Source organism: Anopheles funestus, chromosome 2RL (assembly GCF_943734845.2).
Source record: "Anopheles funestus chromosome 2RL, idAnoFuneDA-416_04, whole genome shotgun sequence".
In the NCBI taxonomy this organism is placed as follows: Eukaryota; Metazoa; Arthropoda; class Insecta; order Diptera; family Culicidae; genus Anopheles; species Anopheles funestus.
The window spans coordinates 90,072,010-90,087,084 of record NC_064598.1 but is presented as its reverse complement, the minus strand read 5'-3'; the positions used below and the strand labels follow the sequence as shown (position 1 = coordinate 90,087,084).

The window sequence follows — 15,075 nt, the reverse complement described above, 5'->3', positions numbered from 1 at the left end:
ATTTTATGTTCGATCCTGATTTTTCCACCTCGCCTCAGTGTGCATGAGGCGACCGAGATTGGCACATTAAACATCAAACGGTGCAGAAATGACAACACTTTTTAGAAGAAAAAGAAAACCTTCTGACCAGTGGGTGAATCCGATGCAGTGGCCTCCCTTGCCCCTCAAAAAAAAAAAAGAATTCACAGCATGCACTGCCCCACCGATCGGTGCATCGATAGCTGACGAGAGGGTTATCGGTTAGGGGGTTGTTTTTTTTTATTCCTCTCTCCTTCTCGCTTATCCACTCTTGTTAAGAAGTATGTAACTTGCCCAAACTCATTTTAGTATCCGTCTGTCCGTTTGTTTATTGGCGCGTTTGTTGTTTTGATTATTTTTTTCTCTTCTTCTTCTTCTTCTTCTTCTTCCTATGTTTCACCCCATTTCACTCGATCCGTTCGGGGAGGCTTTTTATTTTCTGCCTTTTTGTTGTTGTTGTTGTTTGCCATTTCGATCCATTCTCGTCGCCGTCAACCTCGTCAGAGCATCGTCGTCGTGGTCATCATATTATATCGCTCTATAAAAATGTAGTAAAAACACCAGAAATGTTTTTCTCATCTCACCATGCTCGGTGCTGTGTCCCATCGTATCGATCCGTTTAGTTGCTTTGTCCTTTTTTTTTATTTATTTTCACCCTCACCCGTTCACTTAATGTTGTGTACGAAGCTTAGTCTTTTTTTCTTTGCACTTATATTTGCGTTACTTCTTGTTGATCCTTTCCTGAGTTTTGTGACCATTTGTTGGATGTTTATTTTCCTATTTGTTTTTTTACTCTCTCTCTCTCTCTCTCTTTTTGTTTCTCCCAATGCAATCGATTCGTCAACGGGTTGGGTTAATAAAACAGGGCCAATCCAAAGCAGAGTGCAAATTATATGCACATAATAATTTTACGGACTTGTGGTCACATTTCGTGTTTGCAAAATGGGTATCATCTCCCGGAATTGGAATATGCAAAGGCAGGAATAGGCAATACGGATACGACCATGGTGTGTTAACTATTCGTACAGGACCAGTTTGTAATTTTATCTTTTTTGCAAAAAAAAAAATAAACTAACTTTGAATTTCTGTCATTTAATTAATGATTAAAAACACCCGAAAAAGTGAGAGAAACGGTGAAATTTTAATAGAAAGACTTTAACGATCGCATAGGACACGAACGTAAAACGAAGTCGGGTGTTTTGTACAATCTTTACACACCGATACAACGGATGTCATCTCTCGCGTCGTTGAATATCTTCAACCGGCCCATTGCATTTTATTGCCATTGCCAACACCCCTTCCCATGCGATGCAGTTACCGGATCAGCATCCGTCCTTCCTCTAACTAATTGCCTAAAATCACGACTCTAATCCATTTATGAGGCCAATAATTTCCAAGCTTTACACCAAAAACACCAGCACCTCGTGCTGCTTCTTATGCACTTTTGCTTCCATACAGTTACAGCAAAAAAAAAAAACAACGATCGTTCGATTGTAGTAGTAGCAGCGAGAGAAGAAACCATACGGTTTTCTTCCTTTCGTAATCCTGAATACGACGGTGCCAGTGTGTCACTAATCTTACGACTTTTATATACCACCTAGTTTGCCCTTTCTTTAGACGTTGTTGTACCTTAGATTGTGAACATTAGATCCCCTAAACATCTGTAATCCATTTGCCAACGGTACTCACCGCCACTAACGACGAAATATGAGAAATCTATAATTTAGGTAACATCTTCTTCCACACAAATACCCCACCAAATGGGGACGTTCGCAGCTTCATGGTAGCGACAGAATTGTTTCCCACCGTCCCCCTCCCCAAAAAAAAGACAAACATAACCGCCCCGAATTCGGTTCACCGAACGAACCGATCGAGACGCGCTTTAAGCGGCTAAATGATGGCTAATCGTTTTCGTGGTTTTTTTTTTAGGTTAGGCTTTAAGGTGATGTCGCCCGCTGGTCCACTTGGCTTGGTGGTTACCGTAATGGCTATATCCTGCATCACTCATTCTAACGATCGTTTGCTGTTTAGAAATTTCCAAAGTAGCCCCTAAAAGCGACATGGAGCAAGAATGCGGAATGCTTCTAAAAAATAGAAACAGTTCGGAGCTGTTTTTTTTTCTCTCTGCCTGTTTGTCATCAACCGGCTGAAACTGAACGGTTAAAGGATCCATTTTCGATAACTATTGTGGAAGGCGAGATCAGTGAAGTTTGAAGACTACTTTCAGTAACCGGGAGAAACCAACAATCCCAAGCGCAAGATATATTGTAATGGTTATTGTTATTGCAGACGCGAAGATGAAACGCCTGTAGTTATGGGGGTTATGTGGTTTTTGGTTATTTTTTCGGTCTGCATCTGGAACACTCATGGTAACTCCGAGTGAGGGACGAGGGGACATTTGTATGCCGCACCCTTCATATCACCCAGTACTGCAATCCGTAGTTCCGTTTCGCACCAAACATGGCCCACCCGACCAGACAGAAGCGAAAACAGGACGGAAAGATCAATCCGATTCCACCGCCCTGGGTGTTGGGGTTTTCGGGGCCACAAAAACCCCAATGGGAAACAATGGCGAAGATTGGGGCAATAATTTTCGGGATGCGCCCGGCATAAAAGGAAAATGGATTGTGACCGGATGCACCCTGCTGCCGTGTTGGGTTCTGCCCAACAGTACATTATCGTTCGTTGACCTTCTCTTGATGGTGGGAAGAGGAAAGAAAGAAAGGGTCGAGAGAGGAACTGTAAGCATCTGCGATAAAGGATCGGAACATCCGCTTCGAATCGCTTGCTAATGGAGTTGCAAGAGGATCCTTAATCGATAAACAGATGGATCGAGCGATAAAGAAAACTTTACTTCGGACGAGTAGTTGTGAATATCGTTTTTAGTTATTTTTATGACATCATATCTTGCCCTGCATCTTTGAACGACGTAAGTAGGATGAAAAATAAAGTATTGTTTGATTTTTTCTTTATGTAGACTAAACCATGATCGTCTGGTAAAAAGCTCCAGAACGGAACAGACACAAAGAGGACATTAAACTCGTATCGCAAAATTGCGTTTGCCACAATGATGTTAAATTAAAAACTGGCAATTTTATCAGTTGAAAAAGCAGGAGAGCATGAACATCAATCAATGCGGAAAAACGACTGCTGAATGAACAATAACTATATGGATACCATGTTTTTTTTTCTAAATGGATGAAAAGCAGATGGAAAATTTAATCTTTTCAAAGTGAAATATTCCAACATTCTTATTTGAATCTTTTCGTGTGCGTTACATGGCGTTACATGCTACGCTACTGTCAAATCCAAACGTCAACATCGGCTGTGATTTGTTTACATCTGCTGTGTTTGTGTGTCCACAGCAACAACAAAATCTGCTCAATCTATCGCAAAATTCTTATTTTATCATTTAATCAACACTACTGATCACAAAATGGATCTGTCGCGTGCACCAAACGAAAGAAAGCTGTACTTGTGCAAGTGGTACTTTAAAGGTAGGAAGCTTTAGGTCGGATATAAATACCGTCGAAGCACTTCGAGCATCATCGAACTGTGATTACTCATCGCTCTTTTATGGATGTACGTTTCTAGCCGGATTTGCGCTACTTCCCTTCCTGTGGTCTATCAATACGATCTGGTTCTTCAACGAAGCGTTTCGCAAACCAGCTTACGATGAGCAGAAGGAGATTAAGAAATGTAATCACAGGCGATACCACGCGTGGAAGCTCTGGTTCTAATCGGTAACATCTTTCAATCTTTCACGTACCCTTTTCAGATGTGATATTCTCGCTGATAGGATCGTTAGTGTGGATTGTGGCAATTATTGCTTGGGTTGTCACATTCCAGCTAAAGCGAACCGAATGGGGAGAGTTTGCCGACAACATCAGCTTTATCATACCGCTAGGGCAGGCGTGAGATATCAACCATAGCTAATTAGGTGTACTTTTAAGAGCAAAATCATTGTCATCAAGTATTAACTGCTAAAGAAATCATAAATGAATATTAAATTCAAGCTAAATTAATTTTTCTTTTTCTAATAAACGTCCATTAGAAACAACCTGTTGCGCTCCTTGTTTGTTTCTGTTGGTTTTTCTATGGAGATCGTTCTACTGTTAACTAGCAACCGGTGGAATGTTGTTGCCACGCTACCATTCAATTCCGTTGGCTGGTTACTTTGTTTGGCATGTTGCCCTATATTGCAGTTTTTCACCAAACTTTTCTTCATTGATTGGTCTTACTGCTCCGGAAGTGCACGTAGCACAAAGTTTTATCTGCTTCAGCAAGTTCCCAGATTCATCATGGAGAAGAACAACCGCTCAAAACAGATATCAATAGTACCCAGAAATGCCTACGGCCTAAGAACGGATATACAGGGTAATGTACATTTTACCCTCAAACAGGAAATCATCTATCCAGTTGCGGGAGTGCTGGCTATACACGATTTTACCACCAACAAGCAGAAGTTCTTAAGGTACGTTTAGCAAAATATTTTTGCAGTACAGTACAGTATAAAAGAAAATCTTTTTACTTCTCCGTCACAGATTTCCTCAAAACTGTCACCCGGAACGGATAGTGTTAAGCCCTAACCGGAAGTATATAGCCGTCGTTGAAAGAACTCACGATAAGTAATCTTCAATAATAGACCCTCATTTGCTTATGACATACCACACCACATTAACGTTACTTCTTTTGCTCCTTCGCCGGCCAGTAAATCGATGGTGAACGTGTACGAGATCGATGTACTACGCAAGAAGCGAACCCTTCAACTGCCTGCGGATTGTCCGAATACGCAAATCGGCAACGTCTGCTTCACGCATGACTCTCGCGGAGTGGCGGTCCTGTCCGTCGAACCGGATGCATTCCTCTCGATCTTTTCGTTCGACAAGAACGAATCGCTCATTATCGGCCGAGCGTCCAACTCGAGCCAGCAGGGCCAGGCGGTCTATCTGTCCTGCAATCCGAACGATGCCACCATCGTCGCCGTCGGTGGCTACTACATGCTCAAGATAATGAACCGTACCGACAAAGGTTTCGGCCAGATCGGTACGATCAAGGGGGACGATCTGCTGATCACCTCCATGACGTGGCTATCGTCGGACGTGTTAGCTGCCGGCACAGCCGAAACGGAAATAATTTTCGTAGAGTCGGGTGAGCTGAAGATCAGGCAGCGGGCCGACATGATCGAGACGGTGGATCTGTCCGGCGAGGGGGACACGGACCTTGGGGCAACCACTTCGGCGGAAGTTGTAGGGCTGAAGCACGAAGTGCTCTGTTTGACGCAGTTCGCAAAGGGTTTCCTGTACGCGATCCACAACGTGGTGCACGTGTTCGAGCGCGAATCGAACTATAACTTCCGGAAAAAGTCCGTCATACGGGTCCCGGTCACGCTGTACGAGGAGAAGCAGTACAAGATCATGAATGTGGCGGTTAACGAGGAGCAGGACACGATCGTGGTTGCGACCATGCACTCGCAGCTGTACATCGGCATGCTGATCGTACCGGAAACGCTCAAGATCAGTGAGCTGGTGTTTCAGAACCTCGGCGAACCGCTGCATATTAGCGGTATCATCGGGATGGCTGTCTGCTCGTGGAAGCCGATCGTCATGACAGCATGTAAGTGTATAAGCAAACAATATCTCCCACGCACTTCACAGCTCATCTTTGCCGGCAATCTTCAAACCATCCATAGCTCGCGATTTAACGATACGCGTCTGGAACTACGAAACAATGAAGGTGGAGCTGGTGAAGAAGTACCAGATCGAAATCGGTGTGATTGCTTTACATCCGTCCGGGTTTTTCGCCGCCGTTGGCTTCATCGATCTACTCCGCTTGCTTCAGATTCAGCTGGACGATCTGAAGGAAACGAAGAGCTTCAATCTGGCGAGCTGCACTCAGCTACAGTTTTCGAACCAAGGTCACCTGCTGGCCGCTGCTCACGGAAAAATGATCACGCTTATTTGCATCTTCACGTTCGAGGCGGTACAGACGCTGAAGGGACACAATGGTAGCATTCTGAGCTTGGCTTGGTCTACGGATGATGCGGTACTAGTGTCCGGTGGTAACGATGGAGCCATCTACAAATGGAACGTGGTGACTGGTGAGCGATTGGAAGAGGTCGTACAGAAAGGCATCCAGTATCGTTCGATAGCGCTGACGAGCGATGCACACTCAGTGTACTCCATCACCAATACGGGGCTAATCCGGGAAGTTGCAAAGTCAGATATTGTAAGTTCTAGTTCTAGTGATATTCACTCTGTACGCTCTATTGAGTTTGTCAATTTGTCCATTTTTCTTCCAAGGCACGTGAGTTCAAAATTCCAGAACTGACTCCACTAACCGATATGGCTCTGGCTCGATCAGATGCGATTCTGTTTGTGGGCAGTATCAAGGGACATCTGTACAATGTGCAAGTCCCGCTAGTTGATACGAGCAGCGGAAATTGTACAAATTTTCGCTTTTTCAACACGAAAGTAACGAAGATTTGCATCACATACGATGATTGTACGCTGATAACGGCGGCTGACGATGGAACATTGATCATCTGGCGCATTCTAAACAACGAAGGTAAAACGGCGCGTCATGCACCGGAGCTGGGCAAATGTTCGGATGTGCTAATCGCCCGTCAAGAGCTGATCGAGAAGAACGAATCCATCAACACGCTTGAGATGCGCATCCAGCAGCAAAGTATGGAGTTCCAATACAAGATGAAACAAGGTGATGCATTCCATTCGGAGCAGATGCGTGACATCCACAAAGACTATTGTGCTGCTATAGAGAACCTTAAGGTAAGGAATTTGGGAAGCTCTTCCAACTTTTACAGGGTTTATCAGGTCAATATGGCATCTGAAAGGCATAGTTCGCCGGCCAGAACATGTATTTCGTTTCCTGGTAAGTATTTCATTTGCCTCAACATGAAAATCCTCTTGCCCAATATGATTTTAGAGATTATTGCTTTAGCTTTTTCACCGGGATTGTTGCCTGCTCCTGCTCGTTATTTGTACCAAATTTTCTAATTTATTTTTTATGCTTTTTATAGTTTTTTTTAATCAAATCATATCATTTAATAAAGGGTGAGGGCACAGCTTTACGCTGTTGTGCCATTTGAAGCAGAATTTGATAGATTTATTCAATTATGAGAAGTTTTATCACGAACATTTCGAAAACATATGTAAGTGCCAGGTTTAACAATCCCGTAATAGCGTAGAATGCAATAAAACGGTTTGATATTGTGTACGGAGTGTAAAAGAACTAATAAACTATTTTTTGCAATGCAATTATACTTCCTCCGTTCATCTATTCGAAATATATAATTGCTGGAATAAAAAGTACCATGCTAAATTTTTGTTTGTTTACATTTTGCTCGGATTCGGTTTGACACATGCTACACATACACATGCATGTTTTCGAAATGTTCGTGAATAAAACTTCTCATAATTTAATGAATCTAACAAATTCTTCTTCAAATGGCACAACAGCGTAAAGCTGTGTCCTCACCCTTTATTAAATGATATGATTTGATTAAAAAAAACTATAAAAAAGCATAAAAAATAAATTAGAAAATATGGTACAAATAACGAGCAGGAGCAGGCAACAATCCCGGTGAAAAAGCTAAAACAATAATCTCTAAAATCATATTGGGCAAGAGGATTTTCATGTTGAGGCAAATGAAATACTTACCAGGAAACGAAATACATGTTCTGGCCGGCGAACTATACCTTTCAGATGCCATATTGACCTGATAAACCCTGTAACATACTAACTTTCCTGTTACTATCTCTAGAAAAAGAATATCGAAATGGAACAGGCACACACGGAAGAGTTTAATCTTATCACGGCCAGCATAGCACAGGGCAAGGAGGACCACCAGAAGGAGATGATGGACTTTGAGGCACAGTTCCACGAAAAGATCATCATGGAGTACGACAAGCTGACGAGCATGAAGAACAAAATGGATGCGATGCGCGAAGAGTACGAAGTTAAGTTGCGCCGCTCAGCGGGTTGTTTGCAGGACACTATAGGTATGGAAGAATCTCCCCCATTATGCAAATCATCCCAAATGTGACCATGTGTTTGCTTTTTTTTCTCCCCACCAAAAGAATCGATGGAAGCAGACCAGAAAAGGCTTTTAAATGAAAAGCAAGAGATCATCGAAAACATGCTGAAGGATATGGATCGCAAGCGGGCGGAATTTGATGAGTACTGTCGGCAGGTGGACGTGGACAATGATAGACACAAGGTGGAGCTGCAGCTGCAGTACGAGAAGAAGCTCCAGGAAGAGGAGGAAAATTCCATCAAGTGGCGCGGTGAGGCAGGTGTGCTGAAGAAGAAATTTTCCACATTAAGCCGGGAGGCGGAAGCGTACCGGAAGGAGATTGAAACGATGCAAGCCCAGCACGGAAAGTTTCAACAGAGCATCCGACAGCATCAGCGCGAAATTGACGGTTTGCGCAAAGAGTTGGCCGAACGGGACGGTACAATTAAGGACAAAGATCGGAAAGTGTTCGAGCTGGGGAAGAAAAATTCCGAGCTGGAAAAGTACAAACAGGTGCTGTCGATGAAAATCACCGAGCTGAAGGCACAGATTGAACCGAAGGAGCGCGAAATAAAGGAGAAGAAAGAGTTCATACTCGAGATGGAGAAAAAGTTGGAGGAACTGCAGCAAAACAACAAACAGTACGAGCTGCAGCTGCAAGAACTTCGCGACAAGTACTGCGGTATCGATCTCGAGCTGCGTCGCGAGCGGAATCGATGCCGTGCCTCCAAAGCCCAGTATCAGCGGTTGTGCGGTGAAATTTACAACGTGTCCGGTTTGATTCAACGACCGGAGCAGCTCAAACGGAGCGTCAAGGAACTCTGCCACCGGTACTCGAATGATAAAGAGCTGCAAAAGTCGCTCGCACTAGACGAGGACGTGCAGAATGAGTTTCTACGCCAGCGAGAATATCTCGAACGCCTGACGAAGAGCGCCAAGCAGAAGGCTAGCAACCAGCGCAAGGATGGCGGTGAATCACTGAAGTTGAAGAAAGAAAACATGGAACTGCTGGCAGAGTTGAACATGCTGCGTGAAATGCTAAACGAAAAGCAACGAGACTGTACGCGAATGGAAGCACTGCTGGGTTTGTCCAGCAAGGCGATCTCACCACGACAAGCGAAACAAAAGCTAGAGAAAGCAGTTGCGGTAAGTATTAAACATTATTCGCACGTTAAATGGTACAATCTTCCCGAATTTCCGGCTCGATAGCAATTTAAGTCCCAAGCCCAACTATTTCCCAGATATCGTGGCGTTCGTTTGTGCCGCACGTTCGTATAAAAGCTCGCATGCCTGTTCGTCATCGTGCTCGGTACGTACGATCGCGCAAAGGGCATTCCGCAAACAGGTTCCCGTACATCCCTCTTGCAGTAGTGGATCGGAATACTTTTGCTTTGTTTGCCAGTAGCGTTGCAATTGCGCCTCGGATTGGGCAAACTGTTGCACAAGCCGTTGCAGCGAATTTACGCTGAGATCTTGCAACTGGTAGTGGTTTTTAAAACTGTACATACGATACCAAGAAGGTCGTCGATCGGGTGTCAGGTTCGCTTCGGTAAGGTTATACATCCAGGTCTCTTGTTCGAGAGGTACCTACGAGGCAGAGATTTTCTTATAAGAACACCGTTTACTTAAGAAAACATTACCCCATTGTACTTACAAACGTAACCGGATCGAACTGGAACACCTTGTAGTTTGGGTTGAGTTTGGTGTAGGTAGTCGTTGATCCACCGTTCCACGCAACACTTACCGCAGCGGATGGATCGTCTCGTTTATAGTACAGATTGAACTCATCCACATGCGAGTGTCCATTAAACTGGCCCGCAATAATGTGTGCGAAGCGTTCGACAATTTTGCGATATTCGCGTGTCCAACCGATGAAGCAAGAATCGTCGTACGAAGGCACATGCGCCAAGATGTGCACCCGTTCGTTGGCCTGTTCTGCTGCGAGCAACGTATCGTGCAACCACTGCAGCTGGGGCAGAAAGTAATCGAGGCTGTAAAACAGCCAAAAGTTGTGCACGAAGCAGGGATTGTTGTTGAGCCCGATGATGCGCACACCGTAAGGAGTGCGCACCGTGTAGTAGCCACCGTCAGCCAGCGTTCCCCGGATGTCCTCGATCGGTAGCCAGCCGTCCCATTGCTCCGCTACAAAGTCATACAAATAGCTTGTCCGGAACGATTCATCGACGTTATGTGGAGCGTATCTAAAAACGGGGGGAAATTTAATTAAATATTCTTACTCCCTGAATTTTTAATTCTCCTCCCTGGAACTCCCTGGGAAGGCTTAAAAATACTTACAAGTTAGCAGGATGTGATTCGTGGTTTCCCAGCACCGGATAGAGCGGAACTCCCGGGAAGGTGCGCTTCATCAAATCAAACACCTGGCGCATCGCAACCTCGTTCGTTTCGATCGTCGTGTTCCAGGTGAAATGATGCACAATGTCACCGGTGAAGTAGATTGCATCGATCTTCGGATGCTGGCTGCGAATGTGCTCCATCACATCCACCACAGCATGCCACGGTGTATCACAGTCCCGGTAATCACCCCAATATCCAGCGGCAGTCGCTCCCGTTGCTGGTTGCAGATCGGGCAGTGTCCGGCAGCATGCTTCCGCATTACAGTCCGCATTTACACCGACCAGATACTCCGGATCGTAGTGAATGTCAGTTAGATGAACGATGGTTAGCGGTGTTGCGGATGTTTTTCTCGGTGGTAAATCATCCCGCGCACACGAACCGGACTCATCGGAACGTGCAAACATTGCCGATCGAACGTTCGTCGGTGGTGTGATGTCGACGGTACGGTAGAGTGTCGCTTCCGTTATACTTCTGCCATCACGCACACAATCCTGCTCCTGCAGGAACACCTGACAGATGTCGTCCGGTTCCGGGAACGGTGTACGGTTGCGAAGCACATACTCGATCACCTTCCCGTTCAAGTTTACGATGCCCTCGCACAGATACGCCTTGAAACCGAGCAGCCGACAGATGCGTTTAGCGAACGTCCATACCCGTTCGGTGTTGCCCTGACCGTTCACAATCGTTTCGTTGTAGAAGCTCAAAAACAAATACGAACTGGACATGCACGTGAGACAGCGAGCAGCATCACGAGCACGTGCAAAACCATCGATCAGAAAGTTACCACTCAAACGTTCACGGTACTCTGGCAGTAGTTCAAAGTACGGCACATACTGATCCTCGGCCAGCTCGGACGCTTCAACGATGGTACGCACCCTTGACAATAGTGCTTGATTGTATTGAGCTAGTTGGGAAAGAAATCACGAAAGGATCATCTCTTGCATCAACTTCACTCATACACACACACTCCATCTTACCTAGATCAATCCTGTACGGTGATCCTCGTGGCGATCCCGGAGTGTCCGCTCCATGGACGTGATCAAATACGTAAAATAGTCCCACCAAAACGAAAAACCAACTCCGCTGTGGTAACATTTCGAACCAGATCGGATGAAAGTCGACTGTTCCGCAGCACGTCCGATAACCTTCTGAGGATTAGCCCAACACAGTAGCAGTAGCTTGATCTTCGCACAATACCATTACGGAGCACCACCGATTCCCATACGGCTAATCAAAGCTGTGATGGTAATTCGTCTTGTTCATGTACACGATAATGATATGCGTTGATGTTTGCTTTTTTTAATGAGTATGCGGTACAGCAGAACGATGGTGGTATAAAGGTGAGTTACTCTGGTCGTACAGTGGCCGCCCTATGCTGTGGATCGGTTCAACTGACCTCGAGCAAATTCTCACTCGTAAAGGTATAGGAATTGGAACAACAATTCTTGATTGAAGCTTCGCATATCGATGTTTTGGATGCTATGTTAGTAATCTGGGCAAGATAAGGCTCTAAGTATTCACCCTTGGGCGGTTGTGTGGCTTATGGTCGATTGACTTTGCTTTTATACAAAGGTCAATGTTTAGTAGCTCTCTATGTTATTGCAACATTAAATCTCGTGCCTAATGTATTTGCCACCTGGACAATCTTCTCTTTTCTTGGTGTTCTCTCTTTGCGGACAGAACAATTAAACAAATAGAGTTTTGAGTAGAGAAGCTTCTTTTATCAAAAGAAAAACAATCATTACAAATAAAAGGAATCTTCAGAATACTTCTTCTCACGCTTAATTCTGGCTTGTGAGCGATCGATCGTGAAAGCGATCGATCGTGAAAGCGATCCATTTATCGCCGTGTGCACCGGGTGGAACAATCTGCATGCAAATGGTTGGCATTTTTCTCACTTCCTTCACGCGTTTTGCAATAAGCGTTCAACGGTGAACAATGCACCAGCAGCATCGAATTGATGAATGCAAATCAAAACCTGTCTATAATTACAGCATGAATATTAACTCAACAGGCGCGCGGAAAATGATTGCAATGCACTTGCACTTGACCTACATGTTGGGAAGGAATGGGAATAATAGTAAAATGGTATTTTAACGTGTTTCACTTACATAAGTTTTTCCTTCGCTACTGCTTCATTGTAGGATCGCGATGCACTTGAGGCACACCATCGGGAACAGATGGCCAAACTGGAGGAAATGGTACGCGCGTTATCGAACGAAAATCAAACCTTACGGTCGGAAATGATTGCCCAAAGTTCCCGCAAAACGACACCAACTGTATGAACCTGTTCTACTACGAATGTTTGTGCGTTCTTTCGTCATGAAGGAAATCGCTAGCCCTCTTCACGGTTGGAGCAAAATTGTACGTGATGATAAATATAATTTATTATATACTTTGTATTACTTTGTTGTACGCTCGAATGTTTTACATAGAAAAACAACAGAAAAAAGACGTACACAATTCGTACGAACAAAATGCACACCTTATTAAACACTAACGGCATTAGAACGAACAATGGTTCTTTAGAAAAGGTATGAAAAATAGATAAATAAACGACATAATGATTTGGACGGGTGAATAAATTAGAAACGATACGAATGCAAACGTTTAAAAGAATAAATAAACTCGCTTAGTCATATGCACGATAATAAAAAAAAAACACAAATGATTGTAAACTTTTGTACTCCACGAGTATCAAAGACGAAGTATATAGTATAAAAGAGGTCTTTTAGCAAAGTCGTGATCACGGTAAGATCACCCATTGTTGTTCGCGTAAGGCATTAAATAGTACTAGTTTGCTATTAGTAGAAAAAATGCACAATAAATAGAACGATTTGTGTGTGTGTGTAGTGTAAAAAAAAGAACAATACTTTCCGCTTCCCGACGCTGCTACGCGGCTATAAAAATGATTGAGCCAAGCAATCTCGCTCAAAGTAACCCAAAAGAAGGTTTGTTCATTACAATCTGATTGGGTTGTTTGCTTAAAAGTATCCGGTATGATTAATACTGGGATCGGCCCGGATGGCCGAGACGGACGCGATGCGGGCGGCAGCAGTTGCGAGCACATTTTGCTTCTGTTGGTTCGTCGGTGATTCGGTGCAAACGTTCACCTTCGTCCAGCACCGTTCGTTGCTTGACTTGCGGATCGCATCCAGCACTGCCTGCACGTACAGACCATCCTCGAAGGTGGCCGCTGCCTGTACCGGTTCCTTAATCCAACCGGCGCTTTCCTTGTTCGGATGGAAAGCATCCCGAAGTGCGCCGACAAGCTTGCAGAGGCCCTTCACATACGGTCTGGGTAGGGCCGTATCGGAGGTAGAGAACTGAAGATCCTGGACATCCACGTACAACATTTCCTCCTTGATGGCGCCCGTATCGGCATTCAAACGATGCCCAACCAGATCCCCTCCACGTACGGTCAAATGACCCGCCGGACCGTAAATGACGACTTCCTGCTGGAACGCGTTGTTAGACTCGTGACAGTTGATGTTCACCGTCACGAGCGCACTGCTGGTGCTGCCATCACTCTCGAGCTCCATCTGGAAAGTGCACACGTCCGGTGCGGCTACTCTCCGTATACCAGTGTGTGAATGTGCGGCGTACATTGCGTACGTGCGTACCGTTCCATGCACACGGATCGCTTTCCGCTCCGTCAGGAACTTCACCAAATCTATCACATGGCTGCCGACGAGATTAAGCGCCCCACCACCCATCGACTCGTCGCACAGCCAATCGTAACGCTTTCGGTTGAATAGCGGACCCATTCGCACCTTCACATCGATTAGCGTCTGATCGAGACAGGGTCCCGGTGGCCCAATGTAACCTTCCTGGATGGCGCGCTTCATGTGTGCGATTGCGGGCAGAAACCGCAGCGAATGGTTTACGATGGAAATAAGCGTCGGATAATACTGGCTGGCACGGACCATCTTCAGTGCATCGCTCTGCATCAGCGTCATCGGTTTGTCACACACGACATGTTTGCCGATGCCGAGCGCCTTCACCGATATCTGCGAGTGCAGAAACGGCGGGCAGGTGATAAACACAAGGTCGACGTCTTTCCGCAGCAACACATCGTCGATCTTGGCCGTGTGGAACGGTATCTTCAGCTCGAGTGCTGCCTGTTCCGCTTCCTTGCCTGTGCGTCCCCATATCGCAACAATGTTGAAACCCTTGTCACGCAGTATTGGCACGAGCACGTGGGTCACCTCGCCCGTACCGAACATTCCGATTCCTGGTAACATTTTCCAACGATTCAAACACGCACTCACCGCTGGAAACACATAAAACGCACGACACGAAAACGCGACCGAATTTAGCAAACGTATGAATGTTGTTTTTTCATGCCTTGCGAACTGTAAACAAATCCAGCGCACTTTGACAATGTGCCACAAACGTAAACAATCACATGGTCAACACATATGACAACTTTTACAACCACTTTTTGGAAATTTAAATGGAAACAAATAGAAATCGATTTTTAAACAACAGATATCATCCAAGACAATAGCAACAAAAGGCAAAATAATATCTAATTTCCATCTGATATGCTGCGTTACGTTCAACTGTCAGAATTAGCGTTACATTTTGTTACGCATAGTGATATTTAAATAACCCGTTGAGAACATATCGTTATCTATAAGCAAATTTCACAAATCGGCTCTTTT

At 44.9% G+C, this 15,075-nt stretch overlaps 4 protein-coding genes across 4 annotated transcripts; 2 read left to right on the top strand and 2 right to left on the bottom strand.

Annotated features, from left to right (window-relative positions):
• The first annotated feature begins 3,328 nt into the window (after positions 1-3,328).
• LOC125765682 (gamma-secretase subunit pen-2) lies at positions 3,329-4,078 on the top strand. Its single transcript, XM_049431083.1, has 3 exons — positions 3,329-3,515; positions 3,613-3,717; positions 3,797-4,078. Exons 1-3 carry the CDS (start codon positions 3,455-3,457, stop codon positions 3,934-3,936), a joined length of 306 nt encoding a protein of 101 aa, XP_049287040.1. The 5' UTR covers positions 3,329-3,454; the 3' UTR covers positions 3,937-4,078.
• A 159-nt stretch (positions 4,079-4,237) lies between these two features.
• On the top strand, positions 4,238-12,810 carry LOC125765651 (cilia- and flagella-associated protein 57). The gene is made up of 8 exons (XM_049431008.1): positions 4,238-4,492; positions 4,563-4,646; positions 4,730-5,634; positions 5,711-6,246; positions 6,321-6,806; positions 7,802-8,039; positions 8,118-9,199; positions 12,553-12,810. The coding sequence occupies exons 1-8, from the start codon at positions 4,320-4,322 to the stop codon at positions 12,691-12,693; spliced, it is 3,645 nt and encodes a 1,214-aa protein (XP_049286965.1). The 5' UTR covers positions 4,238-4,319; the 3' UTR covers positions 12,694-12,810.
• Positions 9,195-12,178, bottom strand: LOC125765659 (sphingomyelin phosphodiesterase 1-like). Its single transcript, XM_049431024.1, has 4 exons — positions 11,386-12,178; positions 10,349-11,312; positions 9,708-10,254; positions 9,195-9,640 (listed from the first exon to the last, which is right to left on the bottom strand). Exons 1-4 carry the CDS (start codon positions 11,501-11,503, stop codon positions 9,284-9,286), a joined length of 1,986 nt encoding a protein of 661 aa, XP_049286981.1. The 5' UTR covers positions 11,504-12,178; the 3' UTR covers positions 9,195-9,283.
• Positions 12,720-14,904, bottom strand: LOC125765665 (glucose-fructose oxidoreductase domain-containing protein 1). Its single transcript, XM_049431037.1, has one exon. The coding sequence runs from the start codon at positions 14,650-14,652 to the stop codon at positions 13,393-13,395; it is 1,260 nt and encodes a 419-aa protein (XP_049286994.1). The 5' UTR covers positions 14,653-14,904; the 3' UTR covers positions 12,720-13,392.
• Between the last annotated feature and the right edge of the window lie 171 nt (positions 14,905-15,075).

Bases quoted from the DNA above. Each gene is read 5' to 3' on its own strand.
- LOC125765659 (XM_049431024.1), bottom strand. From the start codon at position 11,503: ATGTTACCACAGCGGAGTTGGTTTTTCGTTTTGGTGGGACTATTTTAC. The intron at 11,313-11,385 runs GTAAGATGGAGT...TTTCCCAACTAG, and splicing joins ACCGTACAGGATTGATCTAG to CTCAATACAATCAAGCACTA. The intron at 9,641-9,707 runs GTAAGTACAATG...TCTGCCTCGTAG, and splicing joins AGTTCGATCCGGTTACGTTT to GTACCTCTCGAACAAGAGAC.
- LOC125765665 (XM_049431037.1), bottom strand. From the start codon at position 14,652: ATGTTACCAGGAATCGGAATGTTCGGTACGGGCGAGGTGACCCACGTG.
- LOC125765682 (XM_049431083.1), top strand. From the start codon at position 3,455: ATGGATCTGTCGCGTGCACCAAACGAAAGAAAGCTGTACTTGTGCAAG. The intron at 3,516-3,612 runs GTAGGAAGCTTT...GTACGTTTCTAG, and splicing joins GTGCAAGTGGTACTTTAAAG to CCGGATTTGCGCTACTTCCC. The intron at 3,718-3,796 runs GTAATCACAGGC...TACCCTTTTCAG, and splicing joins GCAGAAGGAGATTAAGAAAT to ATGTGATATTCTCGCTGATA.
- LOC125765651 (XM_049431008.1), top strand. From the start codon at position 4,320: ATGGAGAAGAACAACCGCTCAAAACAGATATCAATAGTACCCAGAAAT. The intron at 5,635-5,710 runs GTAAGTGTATAA...AACCATCCATAG, and splicing joins GCCGATCGTCATGACAGCAT to CTCGCGATTTAACGATACGC. The intron at 6,807-7,801 runs GTAAGGAATTTG...TACTATCTCTAG, and splicing joins CTGCTATAGAGAACCTTAAG to AAAAAGAATATCGAAATGGA.